This window comes from Ciconia boyciana, chromosome 8 (genome assembly GCF_034638445.1).
Source record: "Ciconia boyciana chromosome 8, ASM3463844v1, whole genome shotgun sequence".
Classification (NCBI taxonomy): Eukaryota; Metazoa; Chordata; class Aves; order Ciconiiformes; family Ciconiidae; genus Ciconia; species Ciconia boyciana.
Window position 1 is genome coordinate 45,519,543 of NC_132941.1, and position 26,971 is coordinate 45,546,513.

General features: G+C 42.9%; 1 protein-coding gene across 5 annotated transcripts in view; it reads right to left on the bottom strand.

Moving 5' to 3' along the window:
- The window catches only part of MARCHF8 (membrane associated ring-CH-type finger 8), a 100,786-nt gene that overhangs the window by 67,466 nt on the left and 6,349 nt on the right, over window positions 1-26,971 (bottom strand). For all 5 annotated transcript variants that reach the window (XM_072870793.1, XM_072870797.1, XM_072870794.1 and 2 more), the window contains one exon: window positions 11,032-11,210. In XM_072870793.1, coding sequence (XP_072726894.1) covers window positions 11,032-11,127 — 96 coding nt within the window. In that variant the 5' untranslated portion in view covers window positions 11,128-11,210. The remainder of the gene's footprint in view (window positions 1-11,031; window positions 11,211-26,971) is intronic.

The following is a 26,971-nucleotide window of genomic DNA, read 5'->3' on the forward strand; positions in this document are numbered from 1 at the left end:
CTCGCCCCATCTGGGCTTTTTTTTGCCAGCCTGTCGTCTCCTATTAACATTTCCCTAGTAGTCTGTTTTAGCTCACTAAAACTCCCACCTTTTCTATGTCTGATATGGTGAGGCATTCCCTTTTATTTCTTTTCCCAAATTTTTCCACCTAAAAACGGAAGAAGCAATACCGATGGAAAACATGTTAAATGGTGAAGACCTGACTCCTGGCAGATCTGAAGTTGGCCTTGTCAACAGAGAATCAAATGAAGATGTTCCTGCTGGTTCCACAAGATCAGTGCGCTAAGCCAGGCATTAGTCAGTATTTTCAATAATCATCTGGAAGCCCATTACACATATTAGCTAATGTGAACAATCCTCATGATACAACCGTGTAGACAAAGGACCTGAAGCATGGAGTAGTTAAAGCGGTGACTGCCAGCAGACGAGGCAGAGAGGCAGAGCTGGAAGCTGCCGAGTGGCACACGCGGCTGGATGCTGGTGTCGGAGGAAGGCAGGGACTCCCAGGAGGAGCTCCCACTCAGTGTCAGCATCGAGGGTGCTGGGAGGTACTACCTTACGCAGTCACGGGATAATCCCAGCTTGCAGGGAGGCATCACGTGCCTCTTCACTCAAAATTTCTGCTGGCAGTCTTAACCTCTAGGTTGGGAAAGAAATCTGGTACATCCTGGAGCGGTAGACAATCTCTTGGATAAATTAAGTGTGTACGTGTGGGTGATGGTATTTAATTATGTGGTTATATACTGTTGCCTCAGTTCCTGGGCATACCGAAGCTTGTCCAAGAAGGTTGAGATGAAGGGTAAACAACCCTACATAAATACGGGAATGATGACTGAAATTAGCTGACATGCCACATAAACCTGTTTCCTTTGTGGAAAGATCAAAATGTCTATTAAAGCTGTGGATATCTTGCACAGACAATCCTGCATGAAGACAGTTGCTAATAATGTATAAACCTAGAATAAGACCTCTCCAGTAAAAGTTAAACCTGTAATCAGAAGAATGAATGAATTGAAAGACTTGTAACACACACATGGTTCTGATACTTTCCTCCCTGTTGACAAGATCTCCGTGTTTGTTTGCAATAAGAATGTGATACAGAGGGGTTGCAAAACCGCAACAGAATCACAGACAAAACCTACTCTTGCTCCTATGCTCCGCAGACTGGACGATATACTCTCCAATGTTACAGCGTATTATCCAAAGGAAAAACAATTGGCACAAACAATGTGCTAAAGAGCCATTAAATAAGGAACAGAACATACTTTTTTTTTTTTCCTTTTTTCCTTGAAGAATGGGCTTGGAGGTGAAAGCAAAGGCAAAAAAAGTCTTTTGGCTTTTGTATAAAGATACTGTAGATCTCTAAGGTTTCATCTCATATTGGAAGCGAGTCAAGAATAGGTAACAACTACAAATGCCTGCTTATAAGCTAATTGAAAAACATCAAGCAGCGAGTAATTTTTCACACCTAAAGCAATTTAGAGTGTACTTTAAAAATAAAAATTGAGCCAAAAATTCTTCCAAAAACGCCACAGGTTCACTGAGATATTAAGTACAATATACTTAACTAAATGAACACAACCACACATTAGTTCCAGTTAACACAGAGAGTGAATTTGACTTGAGAGTTAGAAAAAAAATCTGATTGATTTCTTAGAGATAAATAGCCATAAATACTTCTATGTCTGTGAGATCTAGAGTAGTGATTTTCCAAGGTATAAGTACTTAGGAGTAGGAAATGCAATAATCCTTCAAGACAGTAAGGCACACTGGAAATCTGTGTCTCCAAATCCAGCTTCATTATAGACTCAAGTAGGTTACACAAAAAATTTAGATGGACATCCCATTTCTTTACTATAAGGTTTCTGAAAAACCTAAGATTAAGATACAAACTCATTACTGAAAATGTTCTAATGTTAAAAACTATACCAAAAACTGTTTCCACACTCATAGCATCTGAGTACGTGAATATCTGTGCTAAACATGCACACTTGCAGTTACACTGACAGATGCATAATGTGCGTGCAAAGCATTTAGTGACACGGTCCCAGACTCTTGCCTCCAGGAACACCATAGATGCTGCACCCTTAAAGAACACGGTGGGAGCACACAGCGTGCAGTTCACGCAGGGGTGAAGCCAAATGCTGCAGACGTGAGGACAGTCCTGTCCCTGACACAGCCACCTGTTGTCAGGTCCACAAGGAATCAGATGCAGTCTGCATTCAAGCATATGAAAAAATTATAAATGGGCCACTTTTACTCATTTGCATCAACATCAAAGTAGTGCTTATTTACAAGAAGAGAGAATTGGGTTGTAAATAAACTTAAACCTCCACAAATAGGTGATCCCATTCTTCCCTTTGTCTTTGAAGATGTCAAAATTCAGTTCTTGACTCCTAGAAAATGAAACTCTGAATTTCAGCCACTGACCACAGGGAACGCACATTTGGGGTTGCTCAGTAATAAAAGCGTGCTTTGACTTGTGGCTGTCATGGAAAATCTCCATAAGCAACTTCCTGAAACAGGAGCAATGTCTGCTACCAAAGAGAAACACGTTTAGTAGCAGATGAGAGGCCGTCACTTCTGGGACCAAGAGAAGCTGAATGGATCCCAAAGGTGGATTTTGTTTCTAGGTGTGAGGACTATTGACTCAGAAGGCTGTACTCTCAAGAGCTTAGATTTCAGGAAAGCACGGAGGAGCAATTTCTAAAGAATAACTTCCCCCTGCCCCTGTCAAGAATTCTTCATAAATGGCATAAAGGCCAAGCAGAATTACCTAAGTTCAGGTGTGCAAATCTAAAGCTATATATAACTTCTCAGAAGTTACACCTTTAAACCTCTGGGGTACAGGGTTTAAAGGGAAATCAGCAACCTGAAAGCTAGACACAGTTTTAAAAACTTTGAAGTTCAAGTACTTGTGTTCAAGTACTTGTGGTACAAGGATACCACACGACAGCATGCCTCCCTGGCAGAATTGTTATGTCTTTGTTCTTCTCTCAAAAAAATACCTAAACAAAACAAAAAAAAGCCCCAAACCACCCAAACCCCAACCTACTTCAAGTATTTCACCAGGTAAAGAAACACACTGGTCTGAAAGAGCAAAGCCACAAAGTCACTCACTATGCATCAATGCATGAGGCAAAACATCCTATAGGAGAAAAAACCCTGTACTTCTGGTGTCTCTCATTTACAGAAATTACCTTTAATAAACAAAGAGCTTTAAAAATCAGTTTGCAGGAACCTGACAGCATCACTTTAAAGAAACAGTATAGCCACTGGATGATGAAAGTCACTGCAAAGCATGAGTAGGACCTTGACCCGTGCCTTTGTGGAGCTGTGATGATTTCAGAGGCACTCTGTACAGACACAGCTATTTATATGCATATACAATTCACTATGGGATCATGGCTGACACACACTTCTTGTTAGAAAGTAAACAAGCAAGCATGCTTTTGCCAGGGAAGAAAAAATATAACTCTAAGATCATGAGCTCAGATCCAGGGCTCCCTTTATGGAAAGCTGTTGCACATTAACATACACCAGAAACATCAACAGACCTGCCAAACACCACCACCAAAACATAGGCTATCACATAATTAAACACCAGCACTTCTTTTATGAAATCGTATTTTTCTAAGAATGATGCTCAGCTTGTTCAAGTGAATTGCTAGTGAAAGCTAGACAGAGATTGTGTTAATATCAGAGAGGTGGTTTAAGGATTCAGGTTAATGCAACAGCTACAGATCATAATAATTAACTACAAGTTTCTGGTCTTGAGACACCAAAGCAAGGAGTTCACATGCAATAAGCAGACAAAAATCAAAACAGACAAAAATAAAAAAATTAAATCCCATATATAAATGAGTCTGATTACAAGCAAACAGCAAAACTCAAAACTTCCGAAGTTTTTTCTCTGAAGCATCACTACATAAAAAAACCTCTGCTGCTGTATCAACTGCTGTTAGTTTTTGTAATGGTTACTGAATTTTTAAAAGAAAGGGTTTTCTCCTCCTTCAAATCCCTTTCAGAAACCACTTCCCACAGTTCGGCTTCTGAGTGGAGATGAATTACGAAAGGCATCTGCTCCTCTCCTAACACACACATGCTGTACACACTCCAAGACAAACACAATGCAGAATCAAACGGCGTGGTCCGACTTTTTTTTGTTAGGACTGCTGGAGAGGGAGCAGCTCCCTCCTCCCTCCCTCCCGCTTCCTGCCTCCTCTCTCTCCCCTTCACCAGGGGTTTGCCGGGAAGCAGCATGCTCCAGCTCCCAAGAGCAGGGCTTGAGAGGACCAGCTTCCTATCCTGCACACAAACACAAAAAGAGCAGAATTTGGGAAGGTCACAGCATTTTGCACGATCACGGCGACCGAGATCAAGCGATGCCTACCTGCAGGAGGAAGACCCCTCCGCTCTCCACGCACCCCATGCCCACCACGTTCTGCAGCTGAGCTTTGGGCCAGCTCAGCCGAACTGGCTGCAGAGCGGGACTCTGGCAAAGCAGTCATCTCAAAGGATCTAGTGGCAAACACTTCCAGCTGCTCAGCTTTTATCCGTAGACCTGAATCCTTTCGCAAGACTAGTCGGCAGTGCTAGCCCTCTTTGACAGATGGGAGGAATGGTAGTGCAGGCACTCAAGGGACTCATCCAACACCATCTAGCAGGGCAGTAAGAGACAAACAAATTAAATCCCAAATTCCACTGTTTTAATCCAGGCCTGGCTGCACTCTGTGTGCTTCTTGCCAGGTCTCCAGGTACCACACAGAAGGGGAGGTTAGCGGTGCTCTTGCCAGGAACACATGGGAGAGAAGAAGAAAGCCCTGAAGCTGGCAAGTGGCGGGAACATTGGCAACTGCCCATGGGGAGAAGGCAGGCAGGCAAAGGCAGAAGGAGCACCTCAGGCATTCACACCACCACTAGATGCCAAGACATTTGTAGGAGTAAAGAAATGGGCAATGCCCCATGAGAGCGCGTTCGCAGGGGCACCCGACAGCAACTGCAAAGTGCTATGCCCAGGAAGGGTTTGATGCAAGTAACAGTTAAGTCGTCTTGACAAGCACAAGAATGACTCTCCTAATAACCAAAAGGAGAGATCACAAGCAGGGTGGTGTTCAAGCGTGCACAAGTGCACCCATGGAGAAAAGAGAGCCATTTGGTGTGAAGCAGTTTCTCAAGCAATTTTCCTATTTGCTTAGTGCTCCACACTAGACTGTTTACGTGCTAAAGGTAATCGGAGTGAGAGTACATTCAGGTACCTGCTCCTACACAGACATGTACTACAATGTCTGTTTTAGCATAGAAATCAGCCATGGAAATACCACGCTCTCAGCATGACAGCACTGCTGCAGGGATACAATTCAGAAGGATGTTACAACCGTCTCAGTCATCTGGAAATATTCCTGCCTGCTCCCAGACTGCAGAAACGAAAGCATTTTCACTGCAGCTCTTCAGGGGTGCTTCTGTCACAGGTTGTCTGCTCTGTCAAAAAACTGTCTAATTGCTACTTTTTAAAAAGTGGGAAGTGCGACATCATCTTTTTCTGAGAAACGCTTTATGATCCATTGAAAAACACGCTAAGTAAAAGCCAAGGTTTGAATTGTCAGGAAAGGACTTTGCAATTCTCACTTTGAGGCTAAGCCTGTAAGCAGTACAGCAAGGGACATATTCTGCTTCCCATGGAAGAGTTAAAGGATACTCAGACAGAAATTCTCCAGTGGTTAACCAGTTCCTGTGCAAAGCCAATTTAATAAAGAAAGAATGCCAGGCACAGCGTTACTATACTACATAGCTACACACAAACACACAAATTTCAGTATAAAAATAATAAGGGGTGAAATTCTCAAAGGATTTCCAGCCTGGCTGCTTAATGAATGATTTGGTTCAATGGGCAAGCAAAACCAAACACACCCACACAGCCTTATAAATGCCTGAGTATTTGGATCAAGTTCAGCCAGTCAGAGCCCACATTCACAGCTCAAAGTCCAAAAAGTGAATGAAAAAGGTCACAGAATGCTTCTGTATCTTGAAAACAATATAATAGCTCTCAAAGTGTCACGCTGGATTCAACAACATAAAGCATCCACCTTTATATTGCGCTGCTGATCTACGACTAAAAATTCCTGCAAATGCATCTATTGCTTTTTTTTCTTCAAGTAAGTCCTGCTTTTCCAGTAGGACATGGCTTATTTGAATCAATAGGCCATAGTGCCTTTCCTGTTATAGGATGCAAGAGATCATTAAGAAGGCAGAATAAATTTAGCAAGATGCATCACAATGTACTTCTCTCACCATAATTTCATCCAGACAAATTAGGTAGTTACAGTATCTCCAAGATGACAGCTTTGAGAAGCACCTGGAGATGTTTGAGATGATCATAGCATCTCTGCTGAGCACACAGCAGCCAGTAATACTACACAGCCCTTGGAAGACAAGAAGATAGTTCCTCTAGAGCAGAGGACAGAAGGGAGTTTCGGTTGATCAAGTGGAATTAGCAAGTTTAAAATTTGACTAGAACATTCATCTGCTTCTGTGATAAATGCTACATGATCTTTGATGACAACTTCAGTATTGCTTCCCAGGTCCAGGCCATTGAGCAGAAAGAGTACTGCACACCCAAAATGACTGCACCAACATCTTATGATCTCTCACTCAAACACTGATCCTGTCCATCCCTGATCCGCTTACGAGATCTGCAGAGATCATAGCACGTAAGGCCATGGTTCTGAAGTTACTCGCACATTTTTAGAAGAGCAGTGTAAAAGCTATTGCTCAGGGAGCTTCACTCACTGCAGTAACATTTCTAAGAACTTGTGGTAGACATCAGTCTGCTTCAGCAAGTGAGGCACAAAGCCCTCAAATAGGCAATGCTGTAACAAAACAAAACCAGAGCAACACCTCAACCCCATGCCAGCATCAGTTCCTCATTTCCAGTCCAAATCCTGAGAGCTTTTGGATACATTAGGAAACATCGCTGCCAGCGTGTTACCCACCAAACAGGGGCTGGGGGGTTGTAGCATCTCCAAACAATAGAGTGACTCTCCCTTATATCAGGTAAGTATGAAGCTATTCCTAGTGAAGGATAAGTAAGAAGCTCATGATGGTTATTAATAGCCCTTAAAGCTAACAGTTCATCTGAGTTAAATGCAAGAGTAATAATCCCTTTATGACCTTCCTCATTTTTACTGGGGAAATGGACAAAGTTTCATGAAAGATTCCTGTTAACCACAGTTTTCAGCTATTTCAAATCTTGAAAATTACACTAACCTGAATCCGAGTCTTCCAGGCTCTGCTATTTATACTTATCACTGAGGACTTAAAACAGAAATGGTAGGCAGGAGCTTTGCCTTTTACCACCGCTTCAAATTCAGTAGGATTTTTGCCCCAGACTTCCACAGGTATTGAACCTACACGTTAATCTGCCATGAGGCATACCTAGGGACTATAGGTCACGCAATTTGAGCAACTGGATTGCAATGATAAAGGTGGTAAGGATTTCTTGCTGTTCTTCACTGTTAGTCACAAATCATTAGCCCAGAAAACCTGCTCTTGTAGCAAGAAAAACTATTACTAAAACCAGTCAAGCCTTAACCTGAAATACAACAGCTACATCTTGACCAGAAGCATGAAAGAGAAGAAATAGTAAGAGATCTGAACTGTTCAGCTTCAGAAATTTTCCTCTGCACCTCTACTACAAATGAGGATAATTAAACACATCCATAATCACAAAAGATAAGAGAACAGGATATAAAGCATCTTCCTTCTGGGGAATACGACAAACACTGATTTTTCACAGACTGGCAAAGTTCCCTCTCTAGGCACGCTGGTACTTTATTTTCCGCCGCTGTGCTTCTTGAGCCTTTCCTGTGAAAGACTTCTTACGATGCAGGACATAGGTACAGACAAGCCAAAGGTCTCATTTGAAATAGCAAGAACAAAAGCAAGCCAAAATTTCATCTGCTAGCTGACACTCTACCTTATTCACCTTGGCTTTCACCAGAGCTTGGTAATAAACGGGAGATACGTACGTGAGTGCTCAACCTACAAAGCACACACCTGGCAATGCACTTGGTCTAAGAACACAGCTTGGTATTACAAAGCAAACCTACATATTTATCTCTGAAGTAGTAATACTGGTTTTGATTGTGGTTTGGGGTTTGTTTGATTTTGTTCAGACTGACAAGTGTCTTTGTACAACTCAAAACATTTTAAGACCACAGCGTACACATTTGTTTGAGGTGCTTACTGTTGTTCCTACACAGAAAAGGTAAGGACTGTTTCTATTAGATAGTAAAGGTAAGGTTAGAAAATCACAGCACTTGAATCGAACTGTGAAATGTTGCACTTGCTCCGGAAAAACTGTTCCATGTGTTTGCAGAAATCCATGGGAACTGTACCTAGGCCATCCAGAACACGGAGAAATAACTGCGAGCTGTGTTGCGTAACAGAAAGTTACACAACTGAAATGTGAAAGTACTGAAGTTTCACTGACTTTGTACTGAAGTTACAAAACTGAAATGCAAATGCCTCCTTTCTCAGTTTTACCTAGTGTCCTTCTCTTGTACAGCAGACGTTACCTAGGGCACAAAAATAATCTACAACTGCTCAGCAGATTTGCTCAACACAGGATCATGCTCGCTCCGCATGCTGCTCTTTATCTTGCAGTGGTTTCTACCCCAAACAGGAAACAGGTATTTTGAAGCGATTAAAAATAAGGCAGCAATAATCTACAATTTCTTTCTCTTGCACCCCATCTCCCCTTTACTGTATACTTTAAATATAAGCAAAACTCACAGTCATGGCCAATGGGTCCTGATTGCACCAAAAGGGTTGACAGGGACTCTGACTAGCAAGTAGCCTTGAATGTCCTAACTGATGCAATACGAAAATTTAACTGGATTGGTCAAAGTCAGCACATTAACAACTTGACTGCCCTCCAGCTCATTCGTTAGATCCAGCACTAAAGGTTAACACCAGAAGCAACGCAGTCTGCAGGAGCGGGGAGCAGCGCCCAGGGGCCAGGCTGTGGCTCACGTGCACAGGAGTAGCCGCAGCGTCAGTACAGCTGCACATCAAGGACGGCAGGCAGTTCACCCGGCACTCTAGCTGCTCCAGCTGTGGTTTTGGCAGAACACAGGACACTTGGGGGATGAATGAATATGCTTATGGAGACAGGAAGGACAAGGCTTGGGAAACGTGAAGTGTTTCCAGGTTAGCCTAATTTATTGCTTGCATAGTCCCAGTCCCCATTATTTCCTCTGCAATATTGCACAAGTTTAAATAAACATTCTGTTCTGTTGCAAATGTCCCAAGGCATGAAAGTACAATAGCAGCCTGGCAAGGGAAACAATAATCAACACTTCAACTAGTTATCATGAAGGAAACACAGGGGAGATTTGTTACCACTGAAGTCGCTGTGTCAGAAATGAAGAACAGGTTTATAGGAGGAGACTTGGGACTCCCACCTCTGGGCTCATTGCATGGTCAGAGTTACCACAAGTTGTTTTGATCTGGTCGGCCTTCTAATCCCCATCACCCCAGGGGAGGGAAGTCAGTTCACAGCACTGCCCTGCATTTGGCAGAGGGGCTGTGTCACTCACTCTCAGCGCAGAGTTTCTGTATGGGAGGGGACCGCAGGGAAGAACAGTGGAGTCCTCTTGCCTAGACAGCTGCCCAGATGGCAACTACGTGAGACAGGTGAGAAGTGAGACACTCCAGCGGACTCCTGAGACAAGGTGCTTCATGGATTTAGAGCACCTCACCTGTGAAGACAACTTCTTGCCTAGTCCTGGCAACCAAAAGCAGCAGTGTGCCAGCCTCATTAATTACTGGTTTAAGAATCTGAAGGGCTAGAATCCATTTTAAGATGTTACTAAGGAGAAGATGCCAAAAAACAACAATGGGAGAATTTATTTTTACTGACTCACTGGTGACTTTGGTTGGTGCGATTTGGACAGCTGACAGGTGAGAAGGGTAGTCAGGGCAGATGATCCTAACACATCAGAAGCAACTTCTTTTATCCTACCCAAAGTCAGTCTAAGTGAATCCCTTTCTGTAACATGACAGTGCCTTTCTAGTCCTCTGTACTTAGCTACATCCTATCTGTAATCAGTATCACCCTCGATCTCCTCAGAGTTAACCATCGCTGAGCAGGACACAAAACAAGCCCTGCAGTTGTACCATAACGTGAATGTTCTCTTGACCTGATTTTATGTTAGTGTAAAGCTAAAAAAAACACAAAGAGGTTTCTGTGGAACTGACAGATAATGTAATATTCAATGCAGTACAGTGTACACTAACGCACAATGCACACTGAGGTCTTTGGGTTTGATCAGACACATGGTCCGGGGGTAAATAAGGTTGACACATGAAGACTAGACAAAGTAGGCTATTAAAAATTATTAAGTAGCCTATTAATTAGATTCTATTACACTTACAATCATTAGATACTTCAGATATTTTTGCATTCCATTTCTCATTAGCACCACAACAAGATCTCAAAATTATTCCATTCACACACATGCTCCCAAGTTAAGAATACAAATCATATCTCCAGAAAACAGCACAGTAAGTATACGTATGGGTGTATATTTCCTTCCTTGTGATATTCCAGTCAATACGAATGACAACATGGATACTAGATGTTGCCAAGAGCAAAGGAAAACAGGATGCATGGCTGCATATAAGGTTTCACACCCCATACTATTTTTCTTTTAGAAAGGTAATACACACCTGTACCAGCTTCTGTGACAACAGTACTAGAGCCATCATCCAAAATCCCTATCTGCCTTGAATTCTTACGCAAAATAGAAGGTCATAGCTTGCATTCTGCAGAAGTTACTCAACAACAATTTCTGGAATTTTGCAGCCAGCTGCTTTAAAATAGCAAATACGAGAATAAAGAGTTAATTTGGTAACAGTCATCTTCACTAAAAGCAGCAGTCATGCAAGGAGTTGGGGTTTTGGAACAGAATCAGGTCTGATTTGATAACCCCTATCATTTTATACTTAGATAACTTTATCTGACAGTACCTGTTCCTCTTTTTCTTTGGTCTTGCTCCTGGAGACTCTGGAAGAGGTAACATCCTGAGCTGGAATGACAGAGATTTGATGCAGTGGCATGTTCATCACACCGCCTTGTTTGGTCCTATCATTTACAGGAAGGAGGCTTGAAGGCAGCGCTCATTTGGTGCCATTGTCAGGCCTTGTACCTAAAAAATAAAAATATTAGATGATGTTAAAGTAGTTTGAAATGCAATTATTTCTAAACCAAAGCTAAGCCACCAACTGGACCAAGGCACACTTCTTATTTTCTCTTTGGATTCTGAACAAGAGAGAGTCGGGTGCACTGGCTGGGTGAGAAAAGACACTGGAGTTTTAAAGAGCTAGAACTAGACAGGTCAGAGCACAACTTATGCAAATGAATGAATAAATAAATCATCAACCAGTTCTTAAAGAGGTCCGAGAGCAGAGCCAGAGGGCAGGGATCACGCCCGAGTCTGTGTGGATAGGGAGGAGGAGGAAGAGCAGCTCTCCAAGCTGAGCAGCAGGAACGTGCTACCTGGAGGTGCAGAGAGCAAAGCTTGTGCACATAGTGTCCTAAACTGCCAACCCCAGCACACTGGATCAAACTGCCTCAGGCATCGTCCTCAATCAGCCCGAATGCCATAGCTTTGGATAAAAACAGTCAGTAGCCTGCATTTGGCTCCTGTCATTCATATAAACATGTACCAGCTGGCAACAGGAAGATGCAATCACGTGAGCTCTTCCTTTCTTAAGGCTATTAGAGAATAATATAATAAAAATCCCTTGCTAGGAATTGGGAATCTACTGGACTACACGCACTTTATCCTTCTTTTAGTAATACAACAGGGAAGCATTACACATAGGAAAGACAGTGATAGACATAAATTAGCCAAAATTGGCAACACTAATCTGAAAGGCAGGCATAATTAGCCATACCTTTTATTAGATTAGTGAAGTTACATTAAATAAAAAGCTTTTTGAAACATGTAGGATCATGGAGTGTTTATTTGGAATGTAACCTGCCACAAATGAGACACAATCAGCTGTGTTGAAAGAAAGGATTAGAGGGGAATTAACACAGCAGGGACTATACTAAATAGGGCAACTGGATGATGCACTGTTCTTCTGTTTCCATAACATATCAACTTTTTGTTTGTTTGTTTTTGAATCTGTGACAGCAGAAACCAGAGAATAGGTAGATGGCCTATATATTATGTTGCTTAACAATTTGGAAGTAGTATAGCCTAGCACTTCGTACATACCCCTAACTTATATTGCACACATATTTTAATTTAATATTTAATTAATTGGAAGTTTTAAAGGTAGGCCAAAGCTTCCTAGGGTTTTGATTCTGCGAAAGATGCCGATCTGGTTCTATTTCCATTAGACTCCACAGGAGTACTGCAGTTGTGTAAAATGAAAACAGGATCAAATCTTTCGACTGCTTTTGATTAAATGGCAAAAAAAATTAATTACATATCCCAAGGCACTTTATACAGGGAATGATAGTTCAGTATTCTCTTTCCACTCAGGGAGAAAGAGTTATCAAAGATCATAGAGCAAGTCATGAGCAAAAACAAAAATGCAGGCAACGCCTGCTGCTTCCCAATCACACACTCCATTTGCTGGATGATGCTATCTGCCCATTAGAGTGCTCAGCCAAATTCAGAAGCGTTATTGACACGTGGTCAGGATTTATATTACTTCCATAGATGCCAAGACGGCGCATCATAAAGCATGCATGAAAGCTTTGAAGGCAATGCCTCCGTAACTTCTAGGCATCACTGATTTTAAAGTCAAAACACATCTATATGCACAAACAAGCAACACAAGGACACTTCCTTATTGGAGGACAGAGGGAAACATCGGACTTACCAGCACTATTGAACTTCAGCTTAAAGCACAAAGAGAAAACACAGAACCTCCCCGCGTCCTCCACACACCTGTTTAGCTTCATCCTCTAAAGGAAGGAGCCAAGCCAGAGGAGAGGTAAGTGTGGGCTGAGACAGGAATATCAAACTGCAATAAACAAAGCAGGAAGGGATGGTATTTTCCCAAGAAAACATAAGGAAATTAAATCCAGGGAACGTTAAGCTCCAATGAAAAATATGCCAGGTAATATGTTCTGTGCTACTGCCAGCGGTAGCTGAGCCAAGGGGAAGGAGATGGACTCCACGCTGTGTGTTGCCCAAGAAGGGTTCTGGGCTTGCAGGCAAGGACATGTTATTACCATAAAGAGAACAAGGAAAATTATTAGAAAACATAGTTAAACCCCTCTGATCATGACAAACAAGTCCAACCAGTTTTTCCTGCAGATACTTCGAGGATAGCATGTGCTAGAATTCTTTGAAAGAGCTCAACCAGCAGATATAATCCAATTAGGTATTCAAAGATGATGTGAAACAGTCCTCCTCTGGTAAAGAAGCATGGCAGATGCTCTAATAAAGCCCGCCTTTGTTCAACAGTGGCTTAGAAAAAGCTCTAAACTTAACCCAGATGCCACACTGTAGCATCCCCAATCTGGAAGGTCCCTAACAACGCACACACTCGAAGCCGTCTGTATCAACCTGAAGCATGTTAACACCACAGTGCTAATTAAAGGATAAAGTTACACGAGTCAACGGACCATCTGCAGTACCAAGTGCAAACAGACAAGGATGCCAGAAAAGCAATGCCACTCAGCACAAAGCAAGTTATGACAAGCTCCACAGGACGTTTTCCAGAGCTAAATTAACGCCACGTGCTCCCTGATCCAGGGGTGGGGAGTTGGGCACCTGCGAAGAGGGATCCATGCTTCAAGCACATCAAACTGGGGGCCTGCCAAAAAGGCCCCCAGGGAAGAAATGCTAAGGCAAGGGGACTGCTCCTAGATACTCCCTTGTCTTCAGGATTCCAGCTAGATGTTCAGGCCATCCCTCACACGAAGTAAGGGATCCTCCTTGCTAGCAGCACCTCCACCCGACAGCTGGGTACACTCACCCAGAGGGTGGCAGATAAGGGCTCAACTTCCTCCTCCCTTGTGCGGGATTCGGTTCATAAACCTCACATGCAAAGGAAGTCCCATGACCACCGGTGTAGATGCTGTACTGTTCACGGAAGAAGGGCTTTCCAGCTCTTTTTTGCCTGGAAAGCTGAAGTAATCATGGGATGGCAGGACAGGGAGAGGGCTCATGCACCAGCCAGGTCCCATAGGCAGGGTGGTCATCTGCCTGTGAAGGAGGGATCCTGTTCTCCTCCTGCCCCCATAGGTGTTCACATATTCTTCACTGGAAGAAAATACTTAAGAAAACCTCTTAGAGTTTGGGCATTCAGCAAACAATAATAAAGTTAAGCCTGTTTTCATAGCTGGGCCCTCTACAGATTTCTTTACTGATGCTGCCAACAGCCAATAAGACACAAATACAGATTACTGTTCTTGCCCAAGGAGGTTTCCTGCAGAAAAACATGAGGACCATGAAGCTGCAGGAGGAAATGAGACAAACTGTCTCTGAAGGTAGTTAAGAAGAAAAAAGGAAGGAAAGACATGCATGTGACTTGGGCCTGGTGGCTGGGGCATTCCCCTGAGCAGTAGGTCTCCTGACAGCAACAGAAGCAGAAAATCAGGTTCCCCTGGGTTATGAGCATTAAGTACATGAGATGGGAAAACCGACAACAACAGGTACCCTCACTATAGCAGAAGCAGCTGGGAGACCATTTGAAACCCCACTTACATCGCCCACCCCACCAGGACTTCTGTTTCCCCACTGACAAAACAAGAACATAAATCAGCATGAGATGAGCCTAACAGCCTGTGACTTGCTGGACTGTTAGAATGAGATGTGCCATTAGAAGAACCCAAGTGGAGGAAACTGTTCTGTCGTCCCTCACCTGTCACCCACTGCAGCTTCTCTGCCCATTACACATTCCAAAATAAAGGCTAAACAGCCCTTTGCCAAGAATTCCCAGCTAGATTGGGGCAAGTGAGCACAAATCATGGTTTCCTGTCTGTGGTTTGGTTATCTGCCGGAATCTAAAAACATGCAGTATGAACTGCAGATTTTGTGAGGTCATTTACACTTCAGAAAGTCTACCATATTCCCTTGCTACACAGCATATACTGGAGAACTTCAGCAGAAGTCTGGAGCTGTAGTGGCACTGGCTGCAGATGTACACAGGCCTTACAAAAGAAATGCACCCTGAGGATGTATGCAGGTGTGTACACATGCTTTGGTTTACTCACAGGAGGGGGAAAAAAAAATAATAGCATACAAATCACAGTTGTCTTCCTATTTATAGTACAGTAGGCATTCTGAATTATAAAAGAATCTGTCTTTTGCATGCATGAAAGATAAACCTTGTAACCTGTGGCATAAGCAAGATGATAGTCGCTATCAGAAGGGAATTGGAAGGAATTTCACCTCTGAATCATTCCTGCCTCCCCAAGGCTTCTCACACTTTTCTTCAACTTCCCTAGCCCCCATTAATGACAGCGAGCTGTATCACATAGGTCAATGGTCTGATAATCCATTGGGGAGTGGGCAGGTTAAAAACAAAGCAACAGATCCCTGCTGTCCAGATAATCCAGACACTGCAGCACTGTGCATTGCCGCGACAATCCTGCCATGGAACGGACGTGGTTTGTGGACTTCAGGGCACCTACCAGCTGCAGGCTGGGAAGCGCTGCCCCAGCCTTTGTGGATCGCTGCTGTGAACTCTGGTCTTCTGAAACTTCCCCTCCGCAGCACAAAACCTGACCAACCCAAACAGGAATGGAAACCCTCTGAAGAAACCTCTGACTGCTGCACGATGGTATAACGTGTTTATCAGCTGTCTTACTTTCTCCTAGTGAGACCTGAAATAATCTATTAATGCAGATTTGGAATCTGTTTTCCTGCTGGAGGTCTTGATGTGAAGTCTTAAAGCCCCATAAACATAAAAATCCTTTGGTTTGGGGTTTTTTGTTTTTGTTGTTGTTCTGAAGGTAACAGAAGCACTCAACCAGTGACCTTAGCAAATTCCTGTCTGCATCTTAACTTTGCTTACTTACCTTGGCATTTCAGCTGGATACGGCTTATGCCTACTTTCTGTACGCTACATTTTCCATATTTGCAAATATTTCCAATCCTATTAGCTTGTGTTGGCTGCAGTTGGAAGCTTTTATTTATTTTATTTTGAGCTTGTCCGGACTCCTCCCCTACTAATGTAGCTTACATAATCCTTTTCTAGAGCTGACAGATGTGCATTTTCAAAAGAAGGATCCTACATCTGCATTTCATTTTGTTTTACTGTAGCTTAATCAGTACTTTGTTAACAGCATTATTTAGGAGATGGTATCAAGGCTCATGCACTTCACATGTATTTGTTAACTTGACAAACAAATCTAATCAAGGAAGCTTAAGGGAGAGAAACTAACACTTCTTTCCCTGCAGTACCTTTCACATTTCAGGGCTAGTATAACGTCAGAAGTAAAAAGAACCCTTGCACTCAGACCAGGCAGATATAATTCTGGATTACTGCTATTTATAGCGATGCCTCTGCCCGTATATCTTGCATTGTTTACTAGCTCAGCTGCAACTTCTCACTTTATTATCTCAGTTCCCCCTTTCCTCCACCTGCTAGTGTCCTAAAAATAATCAGCTTCAAGACTTAAAAATATTTTTCTTCTAATAATTAAAAAGTCATGTTATTATATAGTTGAAATCAAAAGAAATACTTAGGAAGGGGACAAGAGATCCTTCTACATGTTCCCCATGTCCCCTTTGAAAGCTTCTCAATATACAGGAATACATAGCTGGAGACTACACACAATGCATAGAGAAATAGAGATATCTGCCAGCTCTGGCTGACTCCTCTCAAAATAAGAATATGATTGTTTTTACAAACATAATAACAGCTTGCTTGTCTAGTTGTAACCTACAGCATCAATAAATAATGGTCCCAGGGCTCTTAGCAACCCCTTCCTTGATTTCAGTGGAAGTTGAGCAGGATCTGCACCTCTGAAAACCAGATTCCTTAAAATCTGTTCCCTTCAAATCAGATCAGCTACTAAATGCAATTATGAACTAGCTTGGTAGCATTCAGAAGAAAACAAATGTCACTTTCCTCTGTTCCAATAACAAAATAATACAGTCATTACAGTCCCTTGAGGAAAAAGAAATTGCTTTTGTCCGCTTATACTACTAATAGCAACTTACCTGCATCAGAAGCATCAGCGATCATTCCTGATGCCCTGAGGAAAGAACAAAGCGCCAGGCGCTCTCCACACACGCACGGGCAGTAAGCTCCTGCTACAGAGGCAAAACTTCTGTAACTACATCAGTGGTCTGCTAGCTAATGCACATTTTTAAGTACTCCCCCTGTATATTTTTTGATGAAACAGTCCGTAATAACATCAGCAATAATCCCTGGGCCAGTCTCTAACTACAACAAGCAAAAAGAAACAGAGGTAAAGCAGAAGTTTCATTCTCTACACTGGGATGCCCTAACGGTGAGGGCCTGGGAGAGGCCAACAGCCAGGGCTGCTGCTTTCTCAGCCAGCAAGTTGCTCTACCTGCTCCATTGAATTTCCAAATCCATTTGCATAAGGGGGTGCCACTCATTCTTTCACCTAGCTAATTGCCATTTCACCTCACCCCTTCACATTAAACACACCTTCTGAACAGAGCAGGTCTAGCACGTGAACCACACTGCAAGCTGTGACTCTTTACAGCTTTGCTGCAAGCAGGATGTGATATCACAGCACGTGGGGGACTTGCCTTGTTATCACTCTTAGCCATGATCCCATCAACAGTCCCACAATGAGTAGAGACTGGCTTCCTGAGAAATTAATGCCCCCCTCCAGAAGAGGCATCCTTCCCTCCGATTTGGCACTGAAGCCACCACCCTAATTTTGCAGAGCAAAAATTAGGCCGTCTTAATCACATGGCTCAAATGCAATTTTTCTTAAAGATATGGATAATGACTTGCTTCTTTATAATATCCATTGCCAGACAACAACACGCAATAGTATCACACCTATTGCTACAGTTTTTGAGAAAAGCTGTTTTTCCTTCTTCATTATGTGTCCAAAAGCATTGCACAGCAGTAACCTACATGGATTCCATCACAGTGTGCACACTGGTGACACAGTAGTCAATGCATCTTTGCCTTACTAACCTACAGAAATGGTTAGAGAGAGCAGTGGTGAGGTTTCATACAATTTGAAATTCTTAAATTAAAGGAAAATAAAAAAGGTCAAATTACTGCAAATACAGCTTTGGGAACGGCCCACTAAGATTGCTGCGGATGGTCCCCTGCAACTGTAGATCACCCTCCAGTCAGCACAGAAGGGTCCACAGTACATCCATTGGATACAAAAAACACTCCCCTCCCTGCTATTCATGGGCAAAAGCCAAAACCCACAAAACCCATGCCAGGGAAAGACAGCAAGTGATGTCAAGGACAAGGTAACACCCCAGACATCCAGAATAACAGTAAACCTGTTGAGAAAAACACCCACCTGATCATAATGATTTGGCAAAGCACTCCATATGATGATCGATGGTTTTTAAAAGAAAATGTTAATGAAGGTTATAATCAAATGGAAAGAGGGACATACTAATACACGTCTAGACCAGTGAGAGAAATCTGCACCAACATATTTTGCAGGCAAATTTCTAGTCTAGTACACAAGTCCACATGATATAATGTAACACCTATGGATAATTTATGATCACTTCCCATTCTCTACTATAATCCTTTTGGGGGTCACGAAACTCCAAATCAGTTCTGAAATCCAGCGAAAAATTGCTCTGTGTTTTTATCTTTAAAATTAATAAATACTATTAAAAACAAATGCATAAATTTACACTGAAGACAATGAAAGCCTGTGTTTCCCAAACAGTGTAAATATTTACAACGCAAGACAGTGATGAAACAAAACAATCTCATCATTGTTCAGTGAGGACATTGCTCACATTCTGTATTGTACACAGATAACAATGATGCATTTTTAGGAAAATCCTGTGCTACATCACTTATTTTCCATTACATCAGAGGCTAACAGTTGTAAAAGCTATTTATGAACAAGAGGAGCCTAAGCAACATTCTTCACTATTGTTTAACTGCTACCAGGCAAAACATTCCTCTTAAACCAAAGTAAAAAGAATATACTATAGACTAAATGATTCTGTGTTTTGAAGAAGTATGAAATCATTCCTTCTTTGTCTCTGGGTGAATAAGAAATTTCCAAAGTGGTGCACATAAGAATGCATTTCTTTTGAATGATTTACGAGTTAATGCCAGGTAACTTTACTTACAGGTTTAAGTTACAACATATCTTTGCTCTGGAAGTCGTAATAAAATCTAGATTTCTGGATCATTATGACAAACCTTTAAACTCTTTCTGAGAAAATAGCTATAAACCACATTCTTTAGGGACTTGCATGATGCAATCAGAGAGCCCTAACCCAGCATTTTCAAAAGTTCAAGCATAGAGTAAAAAGGGCAATGTACCAAGCATCCTGTACCCAATTCTTCCACAAACTTGCATGACATCAGTAAGTTATGTTTTCAACCGTAATTTCCCACATTTTAAAGCAACCTGAACTTCTGATGCAAAACTAGCTACGAGAAGTCATTTGCTATCCCCTGCAGTTAAAAGTTTTTAATTGCAAATACATTCTAAATACAGGAGAATGAGTCATTAAAGTATAAGAGATTTCAGTGAGAGCTTTTTATTGGGAAGTATACTGAGGCATAGCGTGTCCACTTTATGGGGTTTTGTTTCCGTCTTTTTCCATGCTGGTACCTTCTCTATACATTCACCAATGTCCAACAAGAACCCCCCCCCTCTCCAGAGGGCAACACGGGAAAGGACCAGTACTGCAAGCTGCATGAGAACTTGTGCTCCAGGCAGAATAACCAGCTGGGGCGGGGGGTCCACAGCCCCGAAGACATAAATGCTCATCTTTAACTTTCAAATATCACCAATACAGAGGTGTGCTTGCTGGCTGTGGTTCAGGAAGGTAAATCATTTAAGTTCTTCAGTTTAGTCACTTTTGTGCAATGGAAGGGTAACAGTACTTCCACTTCCTCCCTCCAAGCTGTTTCAGCCGCACAGATAGCTTCTGTGGGGGTGGTATTGTTCCTTACCATGGCAATGTACGGTACCTGGAACAACCAAGAGCACAGACTGAAGTACTACAGTAAGACAAGCAATAAGAGCAGTACACATCTGAGTCACTCCTTCAGTTTCACACCTGCATCCTCACCAAAAATTGCCAGATCTTGATTTGAGACAGTTGCTAGCCAGACAAACATGGTATTTCTCATCAATTTCAACATGAAAATTATGCTGTGAAGAGTTTAAGAACCTCTGTGTCACAGCACTATCATTAAAAAGTAAAGCTGTATAGAGCCTATAGACAGAGCTCAGGTCTGTGAATAGAATTAATTTCCCCCTAGTGCCAGAACAAGACGGCCTCTTCCAGCTGCAACCTTATCATGGGATATGTTGCACAGTTAAAAAGGCTGCATGTGCTCTTCTTATCGCAAGTGTCCCTGGTGTAGTTTAAAGGCCAGGCAACCGATTTCAGAGGGCTGACAAACAGCCTGGCTTCCCTCATCCCGGCTCCCCACACCAGCACTGACACCAACATGCACGGGCAGCGGAGAAGCATCAGCACAAACAGTTTTCCTTCATTAGGGTGTTATTTCACCCAAGCGTGCTGGCACGCGTATGTCGGTTCTGCCTGTCCTCCCCCCACAACAGTGCTCTGTGCCATCCAAAAAGAAGGGACTGGCATTACTGACCCCCACAGACAAGGCATTCCTTACCACGGTCTATAAAGGGCCATTCATCCCCACCGTACCTAACATAGTCACTGGATGCAATCATGAGACGAATACACAACTGTGGATTCCTTTAAATCGCTGCCTTCTTACACGGACAAGAAACCAGTGTCCAGCAATTGCATCCTCACCCGTTGTCCTCCTTCTCAGTTCAGTAATCAAGTGTTGACCCTTTCTGTCCCATCCGGTATTAGTCCCTTCATTTCTACAAATATTTAGACGTTTAGAGATTTTATGAGAAGTTTAGAGAAACAGCACAAAACTTCACCAATCCATTCCTATGCACTTGCAAGATCTGTATGCAATCCTCTTTAATCAAATCCATCACAGCTTTCTATCACCAGAACTAAAGCAGCATTTCTGAAGTCCGTCTGTCATCCACTAGCTGCTCATTGCCAGTCAACCGCAGCCAGCTGCAGAAGGCTGCTAAGGCACAGTGAAGTATCCAGGTACAGAAAAATTTTGCCTATTCATGAGAAACCCTGAGAATTGCACAGGTCTGTTTCTTGCTGATGGAGAAGGGGTTGACTTGCAGTGCTCTGTTGCCCTACTGCTTAAATGACTTCTAGTCTTTCCTCCAACAGATGCTTCAAGCGATCTTCATATGTCTAGTAAGGGTGAGGAGAAGCCCAGGCCATTAGAGAGTTATGTGCTGTCAGACAAAAGATGGTTGAGAAGGAACCTGGTGATAGCTGGGGCAATACGGCAGAATGGATTCTGGGATGCTGTTGGATATCCACAGGGCAAGCAAAAGAAGTTGATATGGGAAGCTGTCCAAACAGGGAAAGGCTTAAAATAAAACTCAGGATCATGGCCACATCACTGATACCAATTGACATGTCACATTTTTCAACCCAATCACATTTAGAAGTGGCTTTTCTGTCTTCTCCCTTAACAGATGCTCTTTGCTTTAAGTTAGTTTAGACAGGAGCCAGAGAGATGAGCCAAGTGTGCTAAATAAGGCCCATGCAATTCTGGTGCACGAGCACTATTGTAAAATCTGAAACATTCATGAAGACAAAACCTGGAGGGAACAGCAGTTTCTATCAAGTATCTGTTGAAACTGAAGGCAAGAAGAAAAACTTTTTTTTTTAAAGCTAAAAATCTTATCAGTCCTGGAGGAAAATGTATTGTTGGAAAGAGGGGAGCATTGAACCTGTTGAGGCCACATCAACAGGTTCAATTTTGAAGGCTGAATTTCGCATCGACTGCATTCAGAGCTACAGTGAGATAAACCCACCCGACCCCACCCTACTCCCTTCCTGTTTTCCAGGACCCATACCTGCTGACCACATGGTTTTCTTCTCTCGTTACAATTACAGTAATATTCAGGGGTCTTTGAAAGAGTAGATAAAAAAATTACTACAGACAAATAATTTGGATGTCTGCTGAATTAGGCTAATGGAGAGATAAGGACATATTTCTTTATTAACCATTTCTAAATGGCAAATGCAAGATTTATGTTTTTAATTGAAAAAAGAAAACTACTCCCTATTCCAAATGCAACAGATGTTAGAAAATCAAGACAAAATCTCCTCAGTTTTCTGCTCACTTAAAACAGTTGGCATGTTCCACTCCAGAGACAGTCCCATCTTTGGCACAGGCTCCCGCACATGGGCTGTACAGCAGCATCAAGACGGTCATAAAGTATTTAAAGACGAAGGATATGAATTCTGCTATTTTTGAAGTGACAGGAATCCACAAGTGACCAAAACACGTCTGCTTTCTCCTTGGAGGACCCAATCATTCCCTTCAGGCTCTGGGTGCTAGAGGAAGCAGCACTGTGCTTAGGAACAGGCACGTCCCCTCTGTGTCACAAGAAACCTCGTGCCTGACACAGTCCTTCTCCGTTAGCTGTGCTCTCTCCGAATGAGGCATAAAGCCTTGGTCCTGGAGGCAGTTACACTTCTTGTTTTACAGGGACGTGTCCTGTTCAGTGAATGGTATTACCTGGCGATGGCAAAAGCTCCCATTACCGTCCTCTGTCAAATAAATAATTTGGTACAATCTCACATCAGCTACATTTCCTGCAGAGTTAACAGAAGTTTCACAGCTCAGCAAGGCCAGCTGATCTCTCACTACCCCATTACAGAGGACAGTAACCATCTAACTTAGAAATGAAACCAAAAAGAGGCTAAAAAGTATTCAGACCCCCATCTTAGGAAATGTTAAATATATCAGCTGAAAAAGCTCCCTCTTCCTTCTTGCGCTGCTTCTGTAGCAAAGCCAGGCAGCTATCTTACAATGCTCAACCAATGCCACCCAACAGCTTCAAGCAGGAAACAACAACATAACACACATATAAATATTCATTTCTGTGGTCATGGATTGGGTTTTTTGGGGTGGGTGCGTTTTTTTTAAAGAAAAAAAAAATTCTCTAGGAAGAAGATGCCCATCGAGAAGGGCATCTTCTCTGCCTGAAAAGACGACACTGGTGGCAAAACTGCACCCTACAGCATCTAGCTGGGGCAAAGTCTCAGCATGAATCCAGTGCAAAGTCAGTCCATCACCCTTACAGCACCTGGTCTTCCCCCAAAATTCCCTTCCCAAACACTGTTTCTGCCCAGACTTTCCTGACTGGCAAAACAGAGATATCACTTCAGTCTCTGATCTTGTCCTATCTGCAGGTTAGGAATGAGAATACTTTTCTAATTAGAGATCAACTGTGGAATTAGAAGGTGGATTATTTTTAGCAATCGTCTGATTGAGCTGGAGCTGCAGTCAGTTGTAAATTAGTCACTGCTTTTTCTAAGACTACATTTTACACACCAACTTCCAATGCAACATTTAGTATCTCTTCAAAAGCCATAACCTATCAGTCATCTTTGCAGGGAAGAAAGGAAAGAGGAAGCAGCTACCATACAGCTGAGAAGAGACTTCTTAAGATCTTCAGGTTTCTCGCTCAAAGCCTAGAAGGAATGGCAAGGGGAGATGAAGAGGTCTGGAAAGGCACAGCTGCCTTCACACACCAGTGGTGAAGACACTTACAAGCTCAAGTAACCCATCCCTCTGACAGCTGTCATGTTGGAGTGCCACCTTTTACAGAAGGGGTCGTGGAAGGCCCAGCAACAGCATACTGCTCTGTTGTATTGCTCACCAGGTTAAAGCATGACTTAGCCTGCCAGTGATTTTCTTCTTTTTTTGGCACATTCCGATAAAGGAAGAAGAAAAGGCCCACGGAAGAAAGGCTCAGCTCAGAAACTTGCCAACTCTCCTTGATTCACAGGGGTTGCTGGAGACTGAGGATAAACAGCATCTCAGAAAAGCAGGTCTGTGCTGCAGTATGTCCATGCTAAGTGGCCTCGGTGGGATGTGCTGTGTACAGTCAAGCTGCTTTCCACTCCCATCCCCTGCTGACAAGAATTACTTTCAGACTTGAAACCCAACAGTTTCATCATCTTATTAAATTCCCTGTTCCTGGCTCAGATGTCTCTCATATGCATTAGTTAGATTACATCAACCATGAAGACCTGTCCATGAGCCACACAGGATACAGCTCAAAGGAGGCCAGTCAGAGATTGGATCATCAGCTCTCCGAGTTCCTCCTCCCTTATTCACAGAGGCAGCAATGCAAACTGTGTGACAAGGGATGAGTATATGCTTTGTGGGGTCATGTGGAAAGGGAGATAATACCAAAGCACCAAAATGCAACTGGCAAACATACCTTCCCTGAGCAGAGCATCCACCCTGGAGCAGAACCACCCCTGCAGCTTCCTCCCACAACCCCTGCACAAGGCACGGCCAGTAAAGACAAGCTAAGCCAAACCCACGCAGGTCTTACAAAACGGAGAGCCTAAATACAGCAGCTATAGAGGACCTGAAGGCAGCTGCAAGCAGCCAACCAGCAGCCTAACCAGCAGGACGCCTGCAGGGCAGCACAGCCCTACCAAGCCTGTGCAAAGCACCTGTAGCACTGCACAGTGAGAACACACCTACTGAAAAACCTCCCAGTAGGCATTCAAACATGGGTAAGACAGACTGAACACGTGTCCCAGCTGACAAGTAGAGCTCAAGTACACAGAGAAAGCAAACAACCATAACAAATGTCTAACAGACACAATGGAAGATCACAGCCAGGAATAAAATGCATGATGTATCTAATTCCCTTTCTGTATAAGGAACTGATCCTGACTCAGCTTCCTTGCTCTCAGGCAGCTGGACCACACAATGCTATGCTTGCTTCTTGCCAGGGTATCACTAACAAAGGAAAGTGAGTCAGAAATCTTATCTTGAATCAAACGTGTTCAACAGCAACTGAGCTGGGATCCTTGCCTTGTGGTTAGAGAAGCTGATATCAACACCACTAGTGAATAAAAGCCTAGGCCTGGTGCAGATACAAGTGCCTCAGGGTCCCCAAAACACCAAATGCTGACCATGGGAGACTGATCCTCAGAAGAAGAAAACCACTGAAAGACTACAAAGCATGCATCGGACTTACCCCGCTGCATTTGGCATGTAGGTATGTAGAGGAGATGCTTCCACACTTCACTACATGCATCTCAGACGCAGCCTTACGGAGCAGGGGTAAAAAGCAAAGAGCACTTAGACAACCCTGGTATGAGGCACAGGGCTCCGGCAGGGCCATCTCCTGCTGCTTTGAATACACACCTTTGAAGCTGCAGTTCTAGTCTATCACTTGCACATTGCCTCGCTAGAAACAAAGCCACACATTTATTTTAAGAAAGTAATTAGATGGATCAGGAAAGGTCAAAGAAAATAATTTCGAACCTCTTGCCATTGGGAAAACACAACAGAGTTCCAAAACCCACCTTCTCAGTGATTTGCCTGGAAAACATCACAGCACAGTTTTCCTACACTCCCAGGAAGGCACATAAGAAGAATCTCATTTCTAAAAGGCCTTGGGAGCTGCAGAGCTCTGCAGGTGTACCAGAGCAGGACTCTCTCTCACACACCTGCCAAAGCATGTAGCAGCTTGTACAGAACAACACGGAGACCTTTCAAGCCTTGCAATTTTGTGATGAAAGCAACTTGGTGAATACTTCTGCAACATTTGAAAGACTTAACTCTAGCGGTCTCAGCAAGTTATCCCCCCCTGTCAGGTTTGACCCTAGGACGAAGGGTACAAAATAGCTGAACATCGCTGTCACGAGAATCACAGAAACAAAATACACGTCTCATGCAAAGGAACTGCTAAAAGGCAATATATAGAGTTTTCATGCCCAAAAGCAACGAGATATTTCAAGGCTACAGTGTTAACACACTGCATAAGAACACTGATGCATTTAGAAGGCTGAAATTTGATGTCATTTTTATTGGCTTCTGCTTTGTTATGCCAAGGGCAAAGTTAAAATCCCCTTCCATCTTTTAATCAAACGTGCTACTTCTTTTTGTTAACTCCCAAGATCAAGCCAGCCTGACAAGATTCCTGTAATTTTACAAGGGAATCTCTCCTCCCCCCACCCCCTTACGTTATCAAACATTAATTTTGTGAAGAGTCTGCTGCACCGTGCCAGCTCTAATTTAGTAACAATACTTAACCTTTTCCCCTAGGCTCTCAGAAGGCCTTGCAATGGAAGAAGGCCATCCCATGGGCAGAAAGATTAGCACGGTCTGATATCCTACAGTTTGGTATATCCTGTGGTTGCAGGCTTCATAAGGGCCACTCACCCACGTGAACTACCTTGTGTCTAAAAAAGTGCTATCCCCGCAGGCTTCGGCGCAGGGTGAGGCTGCAGCTCTAGGTTGTGACATTGCAATTTACATTCCCTTCTTCCTGTGACGTCTACAGTTCCAGCAAATATTTGACATTTAGCCAACAGGTTCAAAAGTTACTTGCAGTGTGATTGCATAAGCCCACTTCCCCTTGGAAAGCATGCTAAAAAAATATTTTTTAAAAAAATCCAAGAACCTTACAAAAAACATGATACAGATGACAATTGAGTTGCAGGAAACTAAGGTACGCATAGATGAAGTAACTTAAACCAGAAAATAGAGGCCAGAAGCAGGAACAAGACTCAGATTTCCTGTCTCTCACAACAAACCTTTAGCTGCAAGTTAACTTCCTCTTCTTTTTAGAGCTAAGCAGATTTTTTTTTTTCCTCTTTGCAAGAAGACAGCATTTAGTTCAGTATGCATTTATGCTATTTGGTACAAGAAAACCCTCTCATCTAGAGAT